Source organism: Delphinapterus leucas, chromosome 18, assembly GCF_059928025.1.
Source record: "Delphinapterus leucas isolate spDelLeu-1000000601 "Yukka" chromosome 18, BTC_Dleu_Yukka2, whole genome shotgun sequence".
Taxonomy (NCBI): Eukaryota; Metazoa; Chordata; class Mammalia; order Artiodactyla; family Monodontidae; genus Delphinapterus; species Delphinapterus leucas.
The window spans coordinates 55736016-55756996 of record NC_143146.1 but is presented as its reverse complement, the minus strand read 5'-3'; the positions used below and the strand labels follow the sequence as shown (position 1 = coordinate 55756996).

The window sequence follows — 20981 nt, the reverse complement described above, 5'->3', positions numbered from 1 at the left end:
ACAGCTGCCTTTAGAAGTGATGCCATCAATACTGTGTCCTGAGGGACAAAGGAGCAGAGCATCTCCCCCAGCATGGAGGTCTAAAAAGAAATTAGAGCAGGGCCTGTACGAGGGCTCACAGGGCAGATGAAGTTACATAACACATAAGGTTAGTGTCTTTTCTTCAAGAGTTGTACAACGGAAAAAAATTAGTGTAAATTCAATTTTAGCAAGTCAGCTTTAATTTTAATTGTATTTGGAAAGCTAAATACATAGAAGTATCTTAGAGCTTATCCTTTACAATTTTAAAGCAAAATAAACATGGCAGTATTTATTATTATTTTCACAGATAGGATTTAAAAAAAAATCTGTTTACGAGGGGAAAAAAAGCCCAACAAAAATACAGTATATAAGTGAGTACAAAATGCAGTGGAACAGAATGCAAATTGAATACCTAAGTACCAAGAAGCTGAGGAACAAAGCATACATCAGGTCCGAGGGGGGTCAATTAGGGAAGGCTGCATTTCTGTGTGTACACGCTGCTCTTTCTGCAACACTGCTATCCAACATTCCAGGCCAGCCTGGGAGATGCAGACTGTGCAAATATAGTCTGACATCTCACCACCAGAGGAAAACTATTATTAGATATTTTCATCCTACTCCAGAGGCATGGAAGCCAAAATGTAAAGTTTCTAAAGTCAGCTCTTGGTTATCCACATTCATAGACGGAAACAGCAAAAGCAAGAGTAGATAAATGGAAAGACTGATGAGTTGGCTTTGGAATGCACTTATTTTTTGAATATAGGTACATCTATGTTCATGGAACTCACAAGTCTGCTATTAATATTATAGTCATGAGGAGGTAGAAATCTCCAAGAGTTAAACCTTTTCACCACTTGATTAGAGCAGGTGAAAGAACAGAGAGTTACGTGACAACCTTAAAGACCCAGTCTTACAGGAATAAAGACACAGACCTACTAGAGAATGGACTTGAGGATATGGGGAGGGGGAAGGGTAAGCTGTGACAAAGTGAGAGAGAGGCATGGACATATATACACTACCAAACGTAAGGTAGATAGCTAGTGGGAAGCAGCCACATAGCACAGGGAGATCAGCTCGGTGCTTTGTGACCGCCTGGAGGGGTGGGATAGGGAGGGTGGGAGGGAGGGAGACTCAAGAGGGAAGAGATATGGGAACATATGTATATGTATAACTGATTCACTTTGTTATAAAGCAGAAACTAACACACCACTGTAAAGCAATTATACTCCAATAAAGATGTAAAAAAAAAAAAAAAAGACCCAGTCTTAGGTTGGTGACTACAGTTCTATGGGTTCTATTAGACAACGCTCTGTGCAAAATTTAATTTTGGAATCTGGCATAAAAGCATGGCTTGAACCAATAACCCAGTCCACACTTGGAAATACTGGAAAGCAATTTTCAAAAATTCTTCTGAGCACTCAATTTCCTTTCAAATGCAAGTTACCTCTTTTTATTTCAGTTCTCTCTCTTTTTAACCTTAATTTTTTTCATTGCCTCTCTTACTTCTTTCAGTAAATGCAGGCTTCTTATTCTCATCTGTATTATACCGAGTAATTTCTCCATTTCTCTCCCCAAGATCTGCTGCTTCACTTTCATGAGCTGTTTTCTGAACCTTGCTCTAGATGTTCTCCTTGAAAGCTCTTACCCAGCAGTGTTTCAAATAAAATCTCAACAAAGTTTCCTCCAGCCACACTCTAAGTCAGAGAAGCTCACACTGCTAAACTCTACGACTGAACTTTCGCTATGAGTGGTCAGATGGACATCACAGGCTTCTGGAGCAGAAGGAAGGACATTAGGGACTCCTTGCTCATGCCAAGTGACACTGCATCCTGCCATAAACCCAGTTCCCAAATTATAACCCAAGGGTACAGCTGTCAAAAGAGGAGCCGAGAGCCACGCAAGCCCCGTTAATTCTACCATGATTCCTGCACTGTCTACAATTAGTGCAGTAAAGGTAAAGCACATGGGCTTTAGAGTCAAGCCAAACTGGACTCGGATTCCAGTCCCACCTCTTACTAGCTGTGTATTCTTGGCAAAGTTCCTAAGCTCCTCTGGGCCTTTGTCTCTTCATCTCTAAAATGGGCACAGAAATAGCAGCTGCCTCTCAGGGGTGCCATGAAAATTAAGAGGGAGAACGCAGGCAGGCTGCTTGGCACAGCAGTTCCCGACGGCTGATTTAATTGTCCAGGGCATTTGCCCCTCTAAGGTGAGGGGCTAATTTGAAATTTACGGTTGACATCTAGCCTGAGTGATCACGTTCTGCCCATGTGGCACTGAACTCCCTCTTGATGTTGGAGACTGCAAATCTATATCTATGTAACAGTCTGTTCAGACTTAAAACGTTGGCCAGTGCTGCCAGGCACTGCTGAATAGAGCGGAGGGGGACAGGGTTATTACGACAGGAAGAGAAATGAACACTACTTAATGAACTTCCATTTCAATTGAGCAGGGCTTTTAATAAAAAAAAAAAAAAGGAAGAAAAAGCTTTTTATAAATTCTTTGCTCAGCAACAATAAAAAAAAAGGGAAAAGCGCACTCGGCTGGGAACAGGAGCTACAGAGCTCATAAAAATTATTAGAAGGAACATTTTCTTTGTCTACCATACCCAGCAATTTCACTAGTGGGCAGTGATCCAGATCACTTAGATACCACCTAAAAAACGAGTCCAGAGAACCTTCTCAACTTTTCCAACTAATAAATCATCTAACCTCCTAATGTGTCTAACTCCACCATAAATAAAATGTTGGCTCCTAATTCATGGCATATTTTTGACAAGTAGATGACACTGACCTAGTGTTAACAGGATATGCTCGTTGGATATGCTCTTTTTCCACTAGGAGGGAGGCTCAGTGCTGACACATTTACTCACTGCCATTAAATCCTCCTTGTAGCCAGAGGCCTTTGTCCAGGAGGTGCTGGGCAAGGTGCAGAGTCTCTGTGAATGGTGTGGCTCCCACTGTGCCAAATGAGCCGGCCTCCTAGTATATTTCACTTCTTGCTGCAGCCTCTGTAGCTCATCCTAAGTGGGTTGAGTCATAGAAACTTCATATTTTTTGACATTAAGGGCCTGGCTAATTCATCTTCCCCCACAAATGTCATTAAACTACCTTAAGCTAATTGCCAAATGTGTTGCAGATTCATCATGAGAAGCTCTTTCAAGGTCCCCCATGACAAGCAGAGGATATCTATACTTGGATAAAGTATGTTATTTCTTATGACCCTGCTGGGTAATCACAAGCATACCCAATAATACAACCCTTAATATTTCTTAATTCAAAAGTATCAGGAAAAAAAAAGTTCTCTATATTTAAGAATCTGTTTTGTTCTTCTATTTAGTTTGAGTATACAACACATTTTAAGGATGAACCTATTTTGTATCTTTACTGCCTGATATAGTAAGTATTCAATATTTGCTGAATAACCAAAATGCACTTCAAACTAAATAAAGGAAATGACTTGAAGATTAAATAAAACAATGTCTCCCTCAGTGAACATACTTTTTTCCTTACTAAACTTCTCTCCACTTTTTTTTTTGGTAATTAATTAATTATTTATTGATTTTTATTTTTGGCTGTGTTAGGTCTTCGTTGCTGTGCACGGGATTTCTCTAATTGCGGCGAGCGGGGGCTCCTCTTCGTTGCGGTGCGTGGGCTTCTCATTGCAGTGGCTTCTCTTGTTGCGGAGTATGGGCTGCAGGCGCACGGGCTTCAGTAGTTGTGGCTCGCAGGCTCTAGAGCGCAGGCCCAGTAGTTGTGGCACATGGGCTTAGCTGCTCCGTGGCATGTGGGATCTTCCTGGACCAGGGATCAAACCTGTGTCCCCTGCACTGGCAGGCAGATTCTTATCCACTGCACCACCAGGGAAGCCCAACTTCTCTCCACTTTTGACTTCATGCTGGAGACTGGCACCATCAACTGTACTGTAAATGGCATTCTGTGCTCCCCTTTAATTAACTGTCTGCTTGACTTACACTTTCTCTGGAATCTGGGAAGTAACTGCTTTGTTTTTAAAAGGTCTTTCCTAATCCCTCAGATTGCATCTAAGATGTAAGAATAAACAGAAACGGGCTTCCCTGATGGCACAGTGGTTGAGAGTCCGCCTGCCGATGCAGGGGACACGGGTTCGTGCCCCGCTCCGGGAAGATCCCACATGCCGTGGAGCGGCTGGGCCCGTGAGCCATGGCCGCTGAGCCTGCGCGTCCGGAGCCTGTTGCTCCGCAACGGGAGAGGCCACAACAGTGAGAGGCCCGCGTACCGCAAAAAAAAAAAAAGAATAAACAGAAACTGCAACATCAATAAAGAACTTAATTAAGAAGAATATGCAATGACAGCAAATACATAAAAGCAATCTTTACTTTAGATAGGTAACCATTCAAATAAGCTTTTTACAGATAATAAGGAGTTGAGTGGGTAGCTGTTTATCCAATTTTATAAGTATTCCGCCTTTTAGAGACTGAGCACCGAATTAATATCTACCTAAAAAAATAGTTGTATCATCTGAAACTACACCAGCTAGTTGAACTTAAATTCTACATTCCTGAAGAATTTTTTAAAGGCAATGCTGGGACTTCCCTGGCGGTCCAGTGGTTAAGACTCCGTGCTTCCAATGCAGGGAGCGCGGGTTTGATCCCTGGTCGGGGAACTAAGATCCCACATGCCACACTGCAAGGCCAAAACTTAAAAATAAATAAATAAAGACAATGCCTTAACTGATTTGATTAAGGGGGTAAACAATCCAGACCCTGCCCTGCTACATATTAAAGATGGCCCCTCATTCTTTCACAATCCTCTGTATCCTCTCCCTTTGAATCTAGGGGGCTCCATGAAAGAGTTTTCCATTAAAACTGCCCGTTTTCAGACCCAGGTTGAGTTGGCAGCTTCCACTTCCTGTCTCTTAGACTGCAGCTGCTGTGGTGTGATGATGCCCTAGTAGCTCCGGGTAGAAACCTCTGTACAAAGGAACTGAGGCTCCAGGCCAACACCCCCGGTTAACCTCCAAGCCAACAGCCCCAGCTGATGCTGCATGGAATGGAGATGAGCTGTCTCCACCATGCATTAACCAAACTGCAGATTCAAGAGTAAAATAAATGATTACTGGCACACCAAACCTTAATTCAAGGTATTCTACCAGATGGGACACTGAAAGAAGGAATAATTATATTTTTTGAGCACTTGCTATATGACTAAATGCTTTATACAACCTTATTCCCTATAACAACCTTTTTAGATAGGATTCTTATTTTCTCTATTTTATAGATGATGCAATTATAAGACTTGCAGATTAATTGCCCAAGATCATGTGATAGGAAGATGGTATTCAAAATCAGATCTGTCTCTTGGGCACATGCTCAGCAGATAAATGAGAACAGAATGAAGGAAATTCCAAACTAATGCTGGGGACTCAAATTTTCATGAATACAGTACGGAGAAGAAAATGATGTCAATTAACAGGTATGTCCTGAGGGTACCCCAATATTGCTTAGCATAACTTTCAAAATCAGTGGTAACATTTTTTGAAGCATAGTATTCAGAAAACAACATTTTTTTAGTACTTACAACTTTATGATGTCTACTAAGTGCCAAGTGCTCCACACTAAAGAGGTTACAAAGACGAACGACAAGATTCTTGCTCTAAAGGCTCTTGCACTTTTGTAGAAGAAATAAGTCATGTTACACAAAGAGTTGTTTCACAAGGTACCATAAGTGAGGAATAAAGTGCTGTGGGAATTTATTCATTCATTAAAGAAATATTTATTGGCTGCCAGTGTAGCAGTGACCAAGACAGATATGGTCCCTGCTCTCAAAGAACTGATGATTCATGATATTGCTTTTGCTAGAAGCACCAGAAAAGGAGGGATAGAGATTTTAGCTTGGCCTTAAACTATACTGAGGCTTTGGGCATGTGGAGAATTAGGAGGGTTTTTGAGGTACAGGGGTAACAGTGAGCAGAAAAAAAAAAAATACTGAAGCACAAGAAAATTAGGACACACAGGGGGATTTTAAGAACCATATTTCAGTGACTCTAAGAATCAATCAATTAAGTCAGCCATTCATAATTTTACGTACCAAAAGAAAACACAGTCAGATTACCCTGGTGGTGCAGTGGTTAAGAATCCACCTGCCAATGCAGGGGACACAGGCTCGATTCGTAGTCCGGGAAGATCCCACATACTGCAGAGCAACTAAGCCTGTGCGCCACAACTACTGAGCCTGAGCTCTAGAGCCCTTGAGCCACAACTACTGAAGCCCGTGCATCTAGAGCCCATGCTCTGGAACAAGAGAAGCCACCCCAATGACAAGCCTGCACACTGCAACAAAGAGTAGCCTCTGCTCGCCACAACTAGAGAAAAGCCCGCGTGCAGCAACGAAGACCCAATGCGGCCAAAAATAAATAAATAAATTTATAAAAAGAAAAAAAGACATAGTTAACATTTACAGCAGTAGCTCTCCACCCAGGGCAATTTTGCCCTCCAAGGAACATTTGGCAACATTCACAAACATTTTTGATTCTCACAACTGAGGGGGTGCTACTGGCCTTTCATAGGTACAGGCCCCTTGTTGCTAATCATCCTGCCATGTGCAGGAGAGCGCCCCATAAAGAGAAATTATTCAGCTCAATAAGTCAATATTGCCAACGTTGAAAACTTCCCCACTGGAGAGCTTCAAGATGGAGGAGTTAAGATGTGGAGCTCACCTTCCTCCCAACAAATACATCAGAAATACATCTAAACGTGGAACAACTCCTACAGAACACCTACTGAACGCTGGCAGAAGACCTCAGACTTCCCAAAAGGCAAGAAACTCGCACGTACCTGGGTAGGGCAAAAGGAAAAAAAGAAAAAACCGAGACAAAAGAATAGGGACGGGACCTGCACCAGTGGGAGGGAGCTGTGAAGGAGGAAAGGTTTCCACACATTAGGAAGCTCCTTCACTGGTGGAGACGAGGGGTGGCGGAGGGGAAGCTTCGGAGCCATGGAGGAGAGCACAGCAACAGGGGTGCGGAGGGCAAAGCAGGGAGATTCCCACACAGAGGATAGGTGCTGACCGGCACTCAGCAGCCTGAGAGGCTTGTCTGCTCACCCAAAGGGGTGGGCGGGGCTGGGAGCTGCTACTTTAACCCCGTCCTGTCTGGGCAGGAACAGACGCCCTCAGGTGACCTACACGCACACGCAGGGCTAAATCCAAAGCTGAACCCCAGGAGCTATGCAAACACAGAAGAAAAAGGGAAATTTCTCCCAGCAGCCCCAGAAACAGTGGACTAAACCTCCACAATCAACTTGACGTACGCTGCATCTGTGGGATACCTGAATAAACAATGAATCATCCCAAAATTGAGGTGGTGGACTTTGGGAGCAACTGCAGGCTTAGGGTTTGCTTTCTGCACCTAATTTATTTCTATTTTTATGTTTATCTTAGTTTAGTATTTAGCGTTTATTATAATTGGTAGATTTGTTTTTTGTGGTTTGGTTGCTCTTTTCTTCCTTCCCTCCTTCCTTCCTTCCTTCCTTCCTTTTTCTTTTTCTCTCCCTCTCTCTCTGCTCCCTCTCTCTCTCTCCCTTTTCTTCTCAGCCGAGTGGCTGACAGTGTCTTGGTGCTCCAGCCGGGTGTCAGGCCTGTGCCTCTGAGGTGGGAGAGCCGAGTTCAGGAACACTGGTCCGCCAGAGACCTCCCGGCTCCAAATAGCAAACAGCGAAAGCTCTCCTAGAGATCTCCATCTCAATTCTAAGACCCAGCTCCACTCAGCGACCAGTGCCAGACACCCTATGCCAAACAAACAGCAAGACAGGAACACAACCCCACCCATTAGCAGAGAGGCTGCCTAAAATCATAATAAGGTCACAGAAACCCCAAAACACACCACCGGATGCGGTCCTGCCCACCAGAAAAACAAGATCCAGACTCATCCACCAGAACACAGGTACCAGTCCCCTCCACCAGGAAGCCTACACAACACACTGAACCAACCTTAGCCACTGGGGGCAGACACCAAAACCAACGGGAACTACAAACCTGCAGACTGCGAAAAGGAGACCCCAAACACAGTAAGTTAAGCAAAATGAGAAGACAGAGAAATACACAGCAGATGAAGGAGCAAGGTAAAAACTCACCAGACCTAACAATTGAAGAGGAAACAGGCAGTTTACCTGAAAAAGAATTCAGAGTAATGATAGTAAACATGATCCAAAATATTGCGAATAGAATGGAGAAAATACAAGAAACGTTTAACAAGGACCTAGAAGAACTAAAGAGCAAACAAACAATGATGAACAACACAATAAATGAAATTAAAATTCTCTAGAAGGAATGAATAGCAGAATAACTGAGGCAGAAGAACACATAAGGGACCTGGAAGATAAATTACTGGAAATAACTACTGTAGAGCAGAATAACGAAAAAAGAATGGAAAGAATTGAGGACATTCTCAGAGACCTCTGGGACAACATTAAACACACCAACATTCGAATTATAGGGGTCCCAGAAGAAGAAGAGAAAAAGAAAGGGACTGAGGAAATATTAGAGGAGATTATAGTTGAAAACTTCCCTAATACGGGAAAGGAAATAGTCAATCAACTCCAGGAAGCACAGAGAGTCCCATACAGGATAAATCCAAGGAGAAACACGCCAAGACACATATTAATCAAACTATCAAAAATTAAATAGAAAGAAAAAAATATTAAAAGCAGCAAGGTAAAAACAACAAATAACATACAAGGGAATCCCCATAAGGTTAACAGCTGATCTTTCAGCAGAAACTCTGCAAGCCAGAAGGGACTGGCAGGACATATTTAAAGTGATGAAGGAGAAAAACCTGCAACCAAGATGACTCTACACAGCAAGAATCTGATTCAGATTTGATGGAGAAATTAAAACCTTTACAGACACGCAAAACCTAAGAGAATTCAGCACCACCAAACCAACTTTACAACAAATGCTAAAGGAACTTCTCTAGGCAGGAAACACAAGAGAAGGAAAAGACCTACAATAACAAACCCAAAACAATTAAGAAAATGGTAATAGGAACATACATTATCGATAATCACGTTAAATGGATTAAGTGCTCCAACCAAAAGACACAGGCTCGCTGAATGGATGCAAAAACAAGACCCACATATATGCTTCTATAAGACACCCACTTCAGACCTAGGGACCCATACAGACTGAAAGTGAGGGGATGGAAAAAGATATTCCACGCAAATGGAAATCAAAAGAAAGCTGGAGTAGCAATTCTCATATCAGACAAAACAGACTTTAAAATAAAGACTATTACAAGAGACAAAGATGGACACTACATAAGATCAAGCGATCAATCCAAGAAGAGATAGAACAATTGTAAACATTTATGCAGGCAACATAGGAGCACCTGAATATATAAGACAAATGCTAACAGCCATAGAATGGGAAATCGAAAGTAACACACAATCATACTAGGGGACTTTAACACCCCACTTTCACCAATGGACAGATCATCCAAAATAAAAATAAATAAAGAAACACAAGCTTTAAATGATACTTTAAACAAGATGGATTTAATTGATGTTTATATGACATTCCATCCAAAAACAACAGAATACACTTTCTTCTCAAGTGCTCATGGAACATTCTTCAGGATAGATCATATCTTGGGTCACAAATCAAGCCTTGGTAAATTTAAGAAAATTGAAATTTTATCAAGTATCTTTTCTGACCACAACGCTATGAGACTAGATATCGATTACAGGAAAAAACTGTAAAAAATACAAATACATGGAGGCTAAACAATACACTACTAAATAACCAAGAGATCACTGAAGAAATCAGAGGAAATCAAAAAATACCTAGAAACAAATGACAATGGAAACACGATGACCCAAAACCTATGGGATGCAGCAAAAGCAGTTCTAAGAGGGAAGTTTATAGCAATACAGTCCTACCTCAAGAAACAAGAAACATCTCAAATAAACAGCCTGATCTTACACCTAAAGCAATTACAGAAAGAAGAACAAAAAACTGCCAAAGTTAGCAGAAGGAAAAAAATCATAAAGATCAGATCAGAAGTAAATGAAAAGGAAATTAAGGAAATGATACCAAAGAGCAATAGAATTAAAAGCTGGTTCTTTGGGAAGATAAACAAAATTGATAAACCATTAGCCAGACTCATCAAGAAAAAAAGGGAGAAGACTCAAATCAATAGAATTAGAAATGAAAAAGAAGAAGTAACAAATGACACTGCTTAAACACAAAGGGCCGTGAGAGATTACTACAAGCAACTATATGCCAGTAAAATGGACAAACTGGAAGAAACGGACAAATTCTTAGAAAAGCACAACCTTCCGAGACTGAACCAAGAAGAAATAGAAAATATAAGCAGACCAATCACAAGCACTGAAATTGAGACTGTGATTAAAAATCTTCCAACAAACAAAAGCCCAGGACCAGATAGCTTCACAGGGGAATTCTTTCAAACATTTAGAGAAGAGCTAACACCTATCCTTCTCAAACTTCCAAAACATAGTAGAGGGTAGGAACACTCCCAAACTCATTCTAGGAGGCCACCATCAAACTGATACCAAAACCAGACAAAGATATCACAAGGAAAGAAAACTACAGATCAATATCACTGATGAACATAGATGCAAAAATCCTCAACAAAATACTAGCGAACAGACTCCAACAGAACATTAAAAGTATCATACACCATGATCAAGTGGGGTTTATCCCAGGAATGCAAGGATTCTTCAACATATGCAAATCAATCAATGTGACACACCATATTAACAAACTGAAGGAGAAAAACCATATGATCATCTCAATAGATGCAGAAAAAGCTTTTGACAAAATTCAACACCCATTTATGACAAAAACCCTCCAGAAAGTAGGCACAGAGGGAACTTACCTCAACATAATAAAGGCCATATTACAAACCCACAGCCAACATCGTCCTCAATGGTGAAAAACTGAAACCATTTCCTCTAAGATGAGGAACAAGACAAGGTTTCCCACTCTCACCACTATTATTCAACATAGTTTTGGAAGTTTTAGCCACAGCAATCAGAGAAGAAAAAGAAGTAAAAGGAATCCTATTCAGAAAAGAAGTAAAACTGTCACTGTTTGCAGATGACATGATACTATACATAGAGAATCCTAAAGATGCTACCAGAAAACTACCAGAGGTGATCAATAAATCTGGTAAAGTAGCAGGATACAAAATTAATGCACAGAAGCCTCTTTCATTCCTATACGCTAATGATGAAAAAACCGAAAGAGAAATTAAGGAAACACTCCCATTTACCATTACAACAAAATGAATAAAATACCTAGGAATAAACCTCCCTAAGGAGACAAAAGACCTGTATGCAGAAAACTATAAGACACTGATGAAAGAAATTAAAGATGATACCAACAGATGGAGACATATACCATGTTCTTGGATTGGAAGAATCAACATTGTGAAAATGGCTATACTACCCAAAGCAATCTACAGATTCAATGCAATCCCTATCAAACTACCAATGGCATTTTTCACAGAACTAGAACAAAAAGTTGCACAATATGTATGGAAACACAAAAGACCCCGAATAGCCAAAGCAATCTTGAGAAAGAAAAACGGAGCTGGAGGAATCAGGCTCCCAGACTTCAGACTATACCATAAAGCTACAGTAATGAAGACAGTATGGTACTGGCACAAAAACAGAAATATAGATCGATGGAACAGGATAGAAAGCCCAGAGATAAACCCACGCACCTGTGGTCAACTAATGTATGATGAAGGAGGCAAGAATACAAAATGGAGAAAAGACAGCCTCTTCAATAAGTGGTGCTGGGAAAACTGGACAGCTACATGTAAAAGAATGAAATTAGAATACTCCTTAACACTGTACACAAAAATAAACTCAAAAGGGATTAAAGACCTAAATATAAGGCCAAACACTATCAAACTCTTAGAGAAAAACATAGGCAGAACACTCTATGACATAAATCATAGCAAGATCCGTTTTGACCCACCTCCTGGAGAAATAGAAATAAAAACAAAAATAAACAAATGGGACCTAATGAAACTTCAAACCTTTGCACAGCAAGGGAAACCATAAACAAGATGAAAAGACAACCCTCAGAATGGGAGAAAATATTTGCAAATGAAGCAACTGACAAAGGATTAATCTCCAAAATATAGAAGCAGCTCATGCAGCTCAGTATCAAAAAAACAAACAATCCAATCCAAAAATGGGCAGAAGACCTAAATAGACATTTCTCCAAAGAAGATATACAGATTGCTAACAAACACATGAAAGGATGCTCAACATCACTAATCATTAGAGAAATGCAAATCAAAACTACAATGAGTATCACCTCACACCAGTCAGCATGGCCATCAAAAGATCTACAAATAATAAATGCTGGACAGGGTTTGGAGAATAGAGGACCCTCTTGCACTGCTGATGGGAATGTAAATTGATACAGCCACTATGGAGGTTCCTTAAAAAAGTAAAAATAGAACTACCATACGACCCAGCAATCCCACTACTGGGCATATACCGTGAGAAAACCATAATTCAAAAAGAGTCATGTACCAAAATGTTCATTGCAGTTCTATTTACAATAGCCAGGACATGGAAGCAACCTAAGTGTCCATCAGCAGATGAATGGGTAAAGAAGATGGAATATATATATATACAATGGAATATTACTCAGGTATAAAAGGAAACGAAATTGAGATATTTGTAGTGAGGTGGATGGACCTAGAGTCTGTCACAGAGTGAAGTAAGTCACAAAGAGAAAAACAAATACCATATACTAACACATATATATGGCATCTAAACAGAAAAAAAAAAGGTTCTAAAGAACCTAGGGGTAGGACAGGAATAAAGCCACAGACGTAGAGAATGGACTTGAGGACACGGGGAGGGGGAAGGGTAAGCTGGGACGAAGTGAGAGATTGGCATGGACAAATATGCACTATCAAGTGTAAAACAGATAGCTAGTGGGAAGCAGCCACATAGCACAGGGAGATCAGCTCGGTGCTTTGTGACCACAGGCACAGGGTGGGTGGGAGAGAGGGAGATGCAAGAGGGAGGAGATATGGGGATATATGTATAGCTGATTCACTTTGTTATACAGAGAAACTAACACACCATTTTAAAGCAATTATACTCCAGTAAAGATGTTAAGAAAAAAAAAAGAAAAAGAAAACTCCCCCACTACAGGATGTGATAAATTGAAAAATATGTCTAGAATATTAAGAAAGCATTTTAAGATAGATGAAATACAATAGTTCAGCTTATCTGGGATGAACCCAGGGTTGTGAAGGAGTACTAGAAAATAATGCTGGTATTCTGCCTCTGAGTCTCTTTTCTCATTTTTAGAATAGTAAAGTGATGATGACCAGGGGCTGTTTTGAGAAAATAATTTAACACGCTGTACATTTCAGGGCCAGGAGTTCCAGACCATGTGTTCATCCCCTGCTTTGGAGAAACCCTGCACTCTAATCAAACTAACTAATACATCCCATTTCTGCTAATTGTGACTGATCTCAGGGGAAACAAAAGAGTCACCAATCATATGGTATATCTCATTGTTTTTAAAGCCAAGGTCTATGCTACTTGTGATTCTATGAAGCTCCCCCTGATGCTCAATTTAAAATATTGTTTTCTTTTTTTGAACTTCTTTAGCACTGCCTCTCAAATAGTATTTGTGTGTTTTATCTTTTCCCTAACTGTAAGTCCCTTTGGGTCACGATCCATGACTGGTTCACACCTGTAACTCTCAAGGAACCTTACAGTGCCTCACATGTTACAGGTGGTTAATAAATATTTGTAGAATGAATAATTGAATAAATATACAGTACCAGAAGACTATAATTAAATACAAATCCCTCAGACTTCTCCCAGCTCTTTTCAGGCTTTCCTCACAGGGCTCATTTTGTAAACCTTCAATCATTTTAGTTGCTCTCCAAGTTCTCATGCTTCAGCTATAGGGTCTCAGGGAGAGCAGAGTTCTTTCCTAACCACTGCTTTACAAAACACCATTTAGTAAATTCAATCAACTTTCAAATCACTTCCCTGGGATGGCAGTCAGTGTTTCGTCTCAAAATATTTAAAGCACCTTACATAGGCAGAGTACTAAATTCCTCTGAGGAAACAAGGGACAACATAAATATAAGCAGCAAGAAACTTTCTACCCATCGCTCACAAATTCCAATTATATTAGCGATGATTATACTTGTATGGGGGTTAGTGGGGGTGGGGTGGGAGGAATTCGGAACTAACAGAAGTCTTAAAATGTATGACTATCAGAGAGAGGAAGAAAATAAGGGGGAAAGATCAGTGATTGAATTTTAACGTGTTCCTCTGAAAGATAAAACAAAGATGGACTGTTCATCTTTTATTATTATATAGCTTAGTAGTGGAAGAAATGATTGTGGTCACTACATGTATGAAAATTATGAAGGTAATGATTTAGATTAACTTGCAGGGCATTTTTTATAAGGTCCCCCTTTTTCTCCTTCAGAGTGGTCCTTGAGCATCAATCAATGTTTGGTGGCTGCTTCTAGCAAGTCTTTTGCTTCATTAATTTTGGTTGCTAAGTAAGGAGATCCACCTGAGAGGACAAAGAAAAGTAAATGGATTAAAACACACTTCATTATTGACAGTTTTTAAAGTCTCAAATGAAATATAATACTTATGGAGTACAGACTTAGAGTCACTGTGCCCTAAAATAAAATTGTCAGTTCTTTTTTAGAGTTCTTCACAATGAATTACTGCTAATGCAAAGAGCAAGAGGAAAACTGAGGTGAATTTCAAACTCAGAATCATTATAAATCACAAACAGACGCTTTTTGACATACAAAAATACTGGCCCCAGAACTGTCACGTTAAAGCTATTTAAGCACCATACGCCTTCTAACTTCTAGTCCTGAACACTTTCATTGCTTAACACTAGAACTAACAATCATATTACAGTTCACCAGTCCCTTTGTGTTTGTTTTTATTTTTTTTCTCCCCTTGAGTACAAATGATCTACAGCTGTTGAAAACATCATAAGACCTCAATAGCTCACAACAAACCAAAAACATCTAGATAGCACTGGTGTGTATATTGTCCTGACTTTATCCAGGCCTTTTACTGATATCATACCACCCACTTTAAAAAGGAAAAAGAAAAAAAAAAAGGCGGTGGGGGGGAAGAAAGCAGGGAAACAGAACAGCATAAGGGCAATGCTGAAGGAGCTATATTTAGTTTTTTACCCTTGAAGATATCACTGACATTTTCACATCAAGATCTGAATCACTATAAACACTTACGGATTATATCACAGAGTGCCCTTGAATATACAATAAGAATTACAAATGAAATTGATGCAAGTTTCCATATGCACTTGACTCTGAAATAAACTGACTTCAGGATTATCTTTGAAAATGATCTCAGAATTAGGTAATGTCAATCTTGGTAACAAGCTGGTTAAATTTTGAGAGTTACCAATGTAATGCCAGGCATCCTGTATATCCTCAACAACTACCAAAATATTAATTGAACTCAAACATAACCTTTAATTGATTGATATGAATTCTGGATATTTAAATCACTGGCCATAACATGCTCATTTAGCAGAAAGAAAAAAAATCAAAGGCATGGAAGATCGAAAGTCTCATTAAACATTATATTTATTGATGGCAATGTCAGAGGGAAAAAATTGACAGTTTATTCAGAATAACATTGAATTACCCTTCACCCTCTTTTAATGAGGGGGACACTGGACTTCTCAATTATGTGCATGGCAGAAACTTTGGGTTCGGCACTCATTCTACCTTCCTAAAACTTGGAAAAGGCCCTAAGCCTAAAACTACGATTCCTATATTCTCTTCAAGTAGTGTTTGATTCAAATTAGGATCTATCAATGAGAGGCAGTCTTGTGAGATGTGAAAGGCTAAAGAGAAAGGTTTTCTTGCTGGGCCTCTTTGTTACTGCTGCTAGCAAGTGAAATCATGGTGTAGTGATGGCCGCAGCTGTGCTTTCCTTAAAGTTCTAGTGGCAGTCCATGAGGTAGTCAATGAGTAGCTCTCCTGACAGAGCAGCTCTGTAATTACTAGGGGAGCCATTCTTGTAAGCCAAGTCTAAAATGTACTCCTTTAGACCTTCCAACAATTTGTAACCATTCATTCCCTGCACTAAATGCTCTCCTGCTTAAAACCTCTGGTTTCTGGCACTGAATCTTGACTAATACAAAATATATAGGATACATATCCTTTATTTAATGGAAACAATACAGTTTTGAATCTTTTGATCCTGCTCAGGTTTCTTGGGGGAATCATCTGGATTCCATTTAATTAGAATACTCACCCTCTGGGCTTCCCTGGTGGCGCAGTGGTTGAGAATCTGCCTGCCAATGCAGGGGACACTGGCTCGAGCCCTGGTCTGGGAAGAGCCCACATGCCGTGGAGCAACTGGGCCCGTGAGCCACAATTACTGAGCCTGTGCTCTAGAGCCTGTGTGCCACAACTACTGAAGCCTGTGCTCTAGAGCCCACGAGCCACAACTACTGAGCCCACCTGCCACAACTACTGAAGCCCACGCGCCTAGAGCCTGTGTGCCGCAGCAAGAGAAGCCACCGCACCACAACGAAGAGTAGCCCTCGCTCACTGCAACTAGAGAAAGCCAGCACATAGCAACGAAGACCCAACGTAGCCAAAAATGAAAAAAATAATTAATAAAAAAAAATTTATCGAAAAACTAACACTGGATATACAATTGACCTCAATGAAGTTTGATGACACTATCAATTCATACTGTCCAAAAATAACTGGGGCTCAGCAAGTCCACGATCAAAACCACTGTGATGAGCATAGTAACTAGGCATTATTCTAATATAGTATTTCATTTGGTTCCTCCAACTATCCTTTGTAGTTGCTCAATTCTTATTTTCATTACATAAAGAAAACTGAATCACAAAAAAGTTTAGTTACTTGCCCAACACTAGCCACAGAGTTAAAATGAGGTGGAGTCAGGATTCCCAGGAATCCCACACCACACTGTCTCTCACTCTCTTTACAAACTTCTTTGCTTATTAAATTCCTACCATGTTGAACATTTGGTTGTTATAAACCTTTTCTACTTTATTCAAGCCGGTAACCCCATCCCAGGTCCTCTTCCTTCTTAGGAAGATTGAAATCATGCCTTGTGGTTTACTTTTAAAGTATATGTCTATCTACTCATTACATAATAAATACGTTGAAGAGCAATCGTGTCTTAGATCTCTCTGTATTATCAGCACAGCTCTGAGTACACAGAAGGGAGTGGAGACGTGTCCTTGATGGGGAGAAGGAAGTGGTGAATCACTATTCCCTTACTTTCTTGCATCAAGTACCAGTTTCAGAAAAGTAAAATCACTCCAGAGAGACAGAAAACAGGATAAACAAGTGTGTTACGAGTGGGTGCTTTAAAAATAAATACCTGCAAAACATCTGGGTAAAACAATCCTAACCAGCACAAGAGAAAATAAGCAAATATTCTACAACTAACAATTGTTACAAAGTTAGGTACAGGCATACCTTGTTTTCTCATGCTTTGTTTTATTGCACTTCGTAGATACTGAGTCTTTTACAATTGAAGGTTTGCAGCAACACTGTGTCAAGTAAGTCTTATCAGTGCCATTTTTACAACAGGTTTATTTTTTAATTATGGTATGAACATACATTGTTTTTTAAATATAATGCTATTTCACACTTAACAAACAACAGTATAGTGTAAACATAACTTTTGTATGTACTGGGAAACCAAAATATTCGTGTGACTTGCTTTACTGCAATATTTGCTTTATTGGAGTGGTCTGGAACTGAACCTAGTATCTTTGAGGTATGCCTGTATAATTTATTACTAATGTGAGTTTCACAGAAAGTACACCAATGTGAGGATTAAGAATATATAAGTTCCTTTTTTCCTTGGGTCTTCCTTATGCAGATCCATATATTCCTTAACTCTCGTTAAAACTTATGAATGTCTACATCCCAAATCTGTAAGACAGAAGTAAGAAGTATTGCCATCTGCTGATTTGAAGGGTTCTTAAAAGCCACCCACCCTTCTTAAAAGAAAGATGTTAAAATCACATTGAAGCACATAGGAGACTGACTTCTCTGAACTTCAGATAAGTTCCAGTGATCTGCTCCCCAGTGAAACTGGTGAAAACTATATAATAACCCCCAACCATTTGTAACCTCTAGAAACGATCTTAAAAACAAAAAGAAAAAAGAAAAATCTACTAGAGAAGATCTATGAGAAGTCAGTAGGAATCTGTGGTAAACGGCTCCCTCCTATTCCCCTCCCAGCTCAGCAAGGCAGAGACTCCATGCTGGACTGCTCTAGCAGGAACACAGGCCTCCATCTCTCCCCAGCTCCTGGACAGAGGGCTTTCTTTCTGGGAGGAGCAGGACGGACCTTCGTATTTCTCTTCCTACTCGCAGTTGCCTGGTGCTGAGGCTCAGTCACAGGAAAGTGGAACAGAGGCTCTACCGTGGACATGGCTCCCTTAGAATAAATACTGGGACCTCAACAGCTCTTTTCGCAGCCCACAAGGCATGGTGGTTTCACACCAGGATAGGCAAGCTGAGAAGACCTCTGGCTACTTCACTAAAACCATCCAGCCAGTTAATAAACAAATAATAATAACAAGCTAGCCTGGGGGGTGGGGGGTGGCAAACCAATACCCAAAGCTGCTATAATACATAATCTAAAATATTCAGTTTCCAACAAAATATTTCAGGGCATGTAAAGGAACAGGCAAGTATGACAGTATGACCCATACACACATCATGAAAAAAGTAGCAACAGAAACTATCTCTGAGAGGGACCAAATGCTGGATTTATGGAAAAAGTTTCCAAAGTAGTCATTATACATTCACAGAACTAAAATTAAAAAAAAAAAATCACTAGAGGGGCTCAAGAGTAGATTTGAACTGGCATAAGACAGAATGAGCAAACTTGAAGATACAATGATTGCGATTATGCAAACTGAAGATCAGAGAGAAAAAGGAAAGAAGGAGAAAAAACCAGAGCCTCAGAGAAATGTGGGACATCATAAAATCCATAAAAATACATGAAATGGGAGTACCAGGAGAGGAAAAGAGAAAAAACAATCTTTAAAGATATACTGGCTAAAAATTTCCCAAGTTTATTGAAAAACAATAACCTACACATCCAAGAAGCTCAGCAAACTCCAAGTAGGATAAATTTAATAAGGCCTAAAACACACATCATTAAAACATGCTAAAAGTCAAAGACGAGAAAATATGGAAGGTAGCATTAAATTAATTAAAAAATGAGGCCACTAGACGGAGGTGGCTTTAATGCCTTAGTAGACTACATAATCAAATTAAAACCTAAGGCTGTAAATCTCTCCACATTAAGAAATTAAAACCTGAGTACAACTAATCACAAACAGCCAACTAGACTTTTCCAAGTAAAGCAAATGCTTACGCTACAGCCAATCAAATAATTTTCTTGGTTTGATTTGGCCTCTTCTCTATAAAAATCTTTCCACTAGAGGGCTCCTAACCACTTTCGGACTGGTGCTGCCCAATTCAAATCAATTTTTGCTCAAACGAACTCTTAAAATTTTTAATATGCCTCAGTTTATCTTTTAACAGTAGCAAGAGAAAGACAGTGTGACACTTATAAAGGAACCCAATAACATAAAAAGCTAACCTAGCAGAAAAACAATGGAGGCCAGGAAGGCAGTGGTATAACATAAAGTCCTCAAAGAAAAAACTGTTGACCAAGAATGCTATACATTCAGCAAAGCTGTTATTCAGAAATGAAGGTGAAATAAACACTATCCTAGATAATCAAAAACTGAAAGAATTTATTGTTAACCGATCCACTTTAGAAGAAATACTAAAGGAAATTATTTAGGCTGAAAGAAAGTGACCTCAGATGGTAATCTGAATTTACATATACAAAGAGCACTAGTAAATGTAACTGTGTAATTATAAAAGACAATATAAATGCCTATTTTGCTTTCTTCTCTTAACTGATTGAAAAGGTAACTGTAAAAAAATATGCATAAAATGCACTGTTTGGTCTGTAACACAGAAATATAATACATGCATAATACACATGCTAATAACAGCACAAAGGTGTATAGGAGCAAAGCTGTTATAGATTAAGAAAATAACAGCAGACAGTAATGATTCTAACAATGTACTGTTCAGATTGTAACATTAGTAGATGTTATGTGTATAACAATAATACCACAAAAGGGGGAAAATGGGAATAGAGCTATATAGAAGTAATATTTCCATATATATTGTAAGAATTAAGCTAGTATAAATCTGAAGCTGATTCTGAGAAATTAAGATGTATATGGTAAACCCTAGAGCAATCACTTTTAAAAACCCTCAAGAATAATGAAATAATAAAATCAAAATACTACATTAGAAAATATTCAGTGCAAAAGAAAGCAATAAAGGAAGACTAACAGAGGGGTAAAAAAGACATAACATTGAAAACAAAGAGCAAATGCAGGGACTTCCCTGGTGGCACAGTGGTTAAGAATCTGCCTGCCAATGCAGGGGACACAGGTTCAAGCCCTGGTCTGGGAAGATCCCACATGCCGCAGGGCAACTAAGCCCGTGAACCACAACTACTGAGCCTGCACTCTAGAGCCTGTGTGCCACAACTACTAAGCTCACGCACCACAACTACCGAAGCCCATGCACCTAGAGCCCATGCTCCACAACAAGAGAAGCCACCGCAATGAGAAGCCCACACATCGCAATGAAGAGTAGCCCCTGCTCACTGCAACTAGAGAAAGCCCACACACAGCAACAAAGACCCAATGCAGCAAATAAATAAATATTTTTTAAAAAGCAAATGCAGACATAAATCCAACTATATCAATAATAAAATTACATGTGAACAGAATAAACAATCCAATCTGTCATTAGGTTGTCAGGTTGGATTAAAAAAACATGATCCAACTAAAGGCTGTTTACAG

At 39.7% G+C, this 20981-nt stretch overlaps 1 protein-coding gene across 3 annotated transcripts in view; it reads right to left on the bottom strand.

Moving 5' to 3' along the window:
- The window catches only part of DNAJC15 (DnaJ heat shock protein family (Hsp40) member C15), an 83961-nt gene that overhangs the window by 11326 nt on the left and 51654 nt on the right, over nucleotides 1-20981 (bottom strand). The window contains exon 6 of one of the 3 annotated variants that reach the window (XM_022574908.3): nucleotides 7510-14594. The exons of the other annotated variants lie outside the window; for them this stretch is intronic. Within the exon in view, the coding sequence (XP_022430616.1) occupies nucleotides 14524-14594 (71 nt within the window). The 3' untranslated portion in view covers nucleotides 7510-14523. Of the gene's footprint in view, nucleotides 1-7509; nucleotides 14595-20981 lie in introns of those variants that run through there. 3 annotated transcript variants of the gene reach the window in all.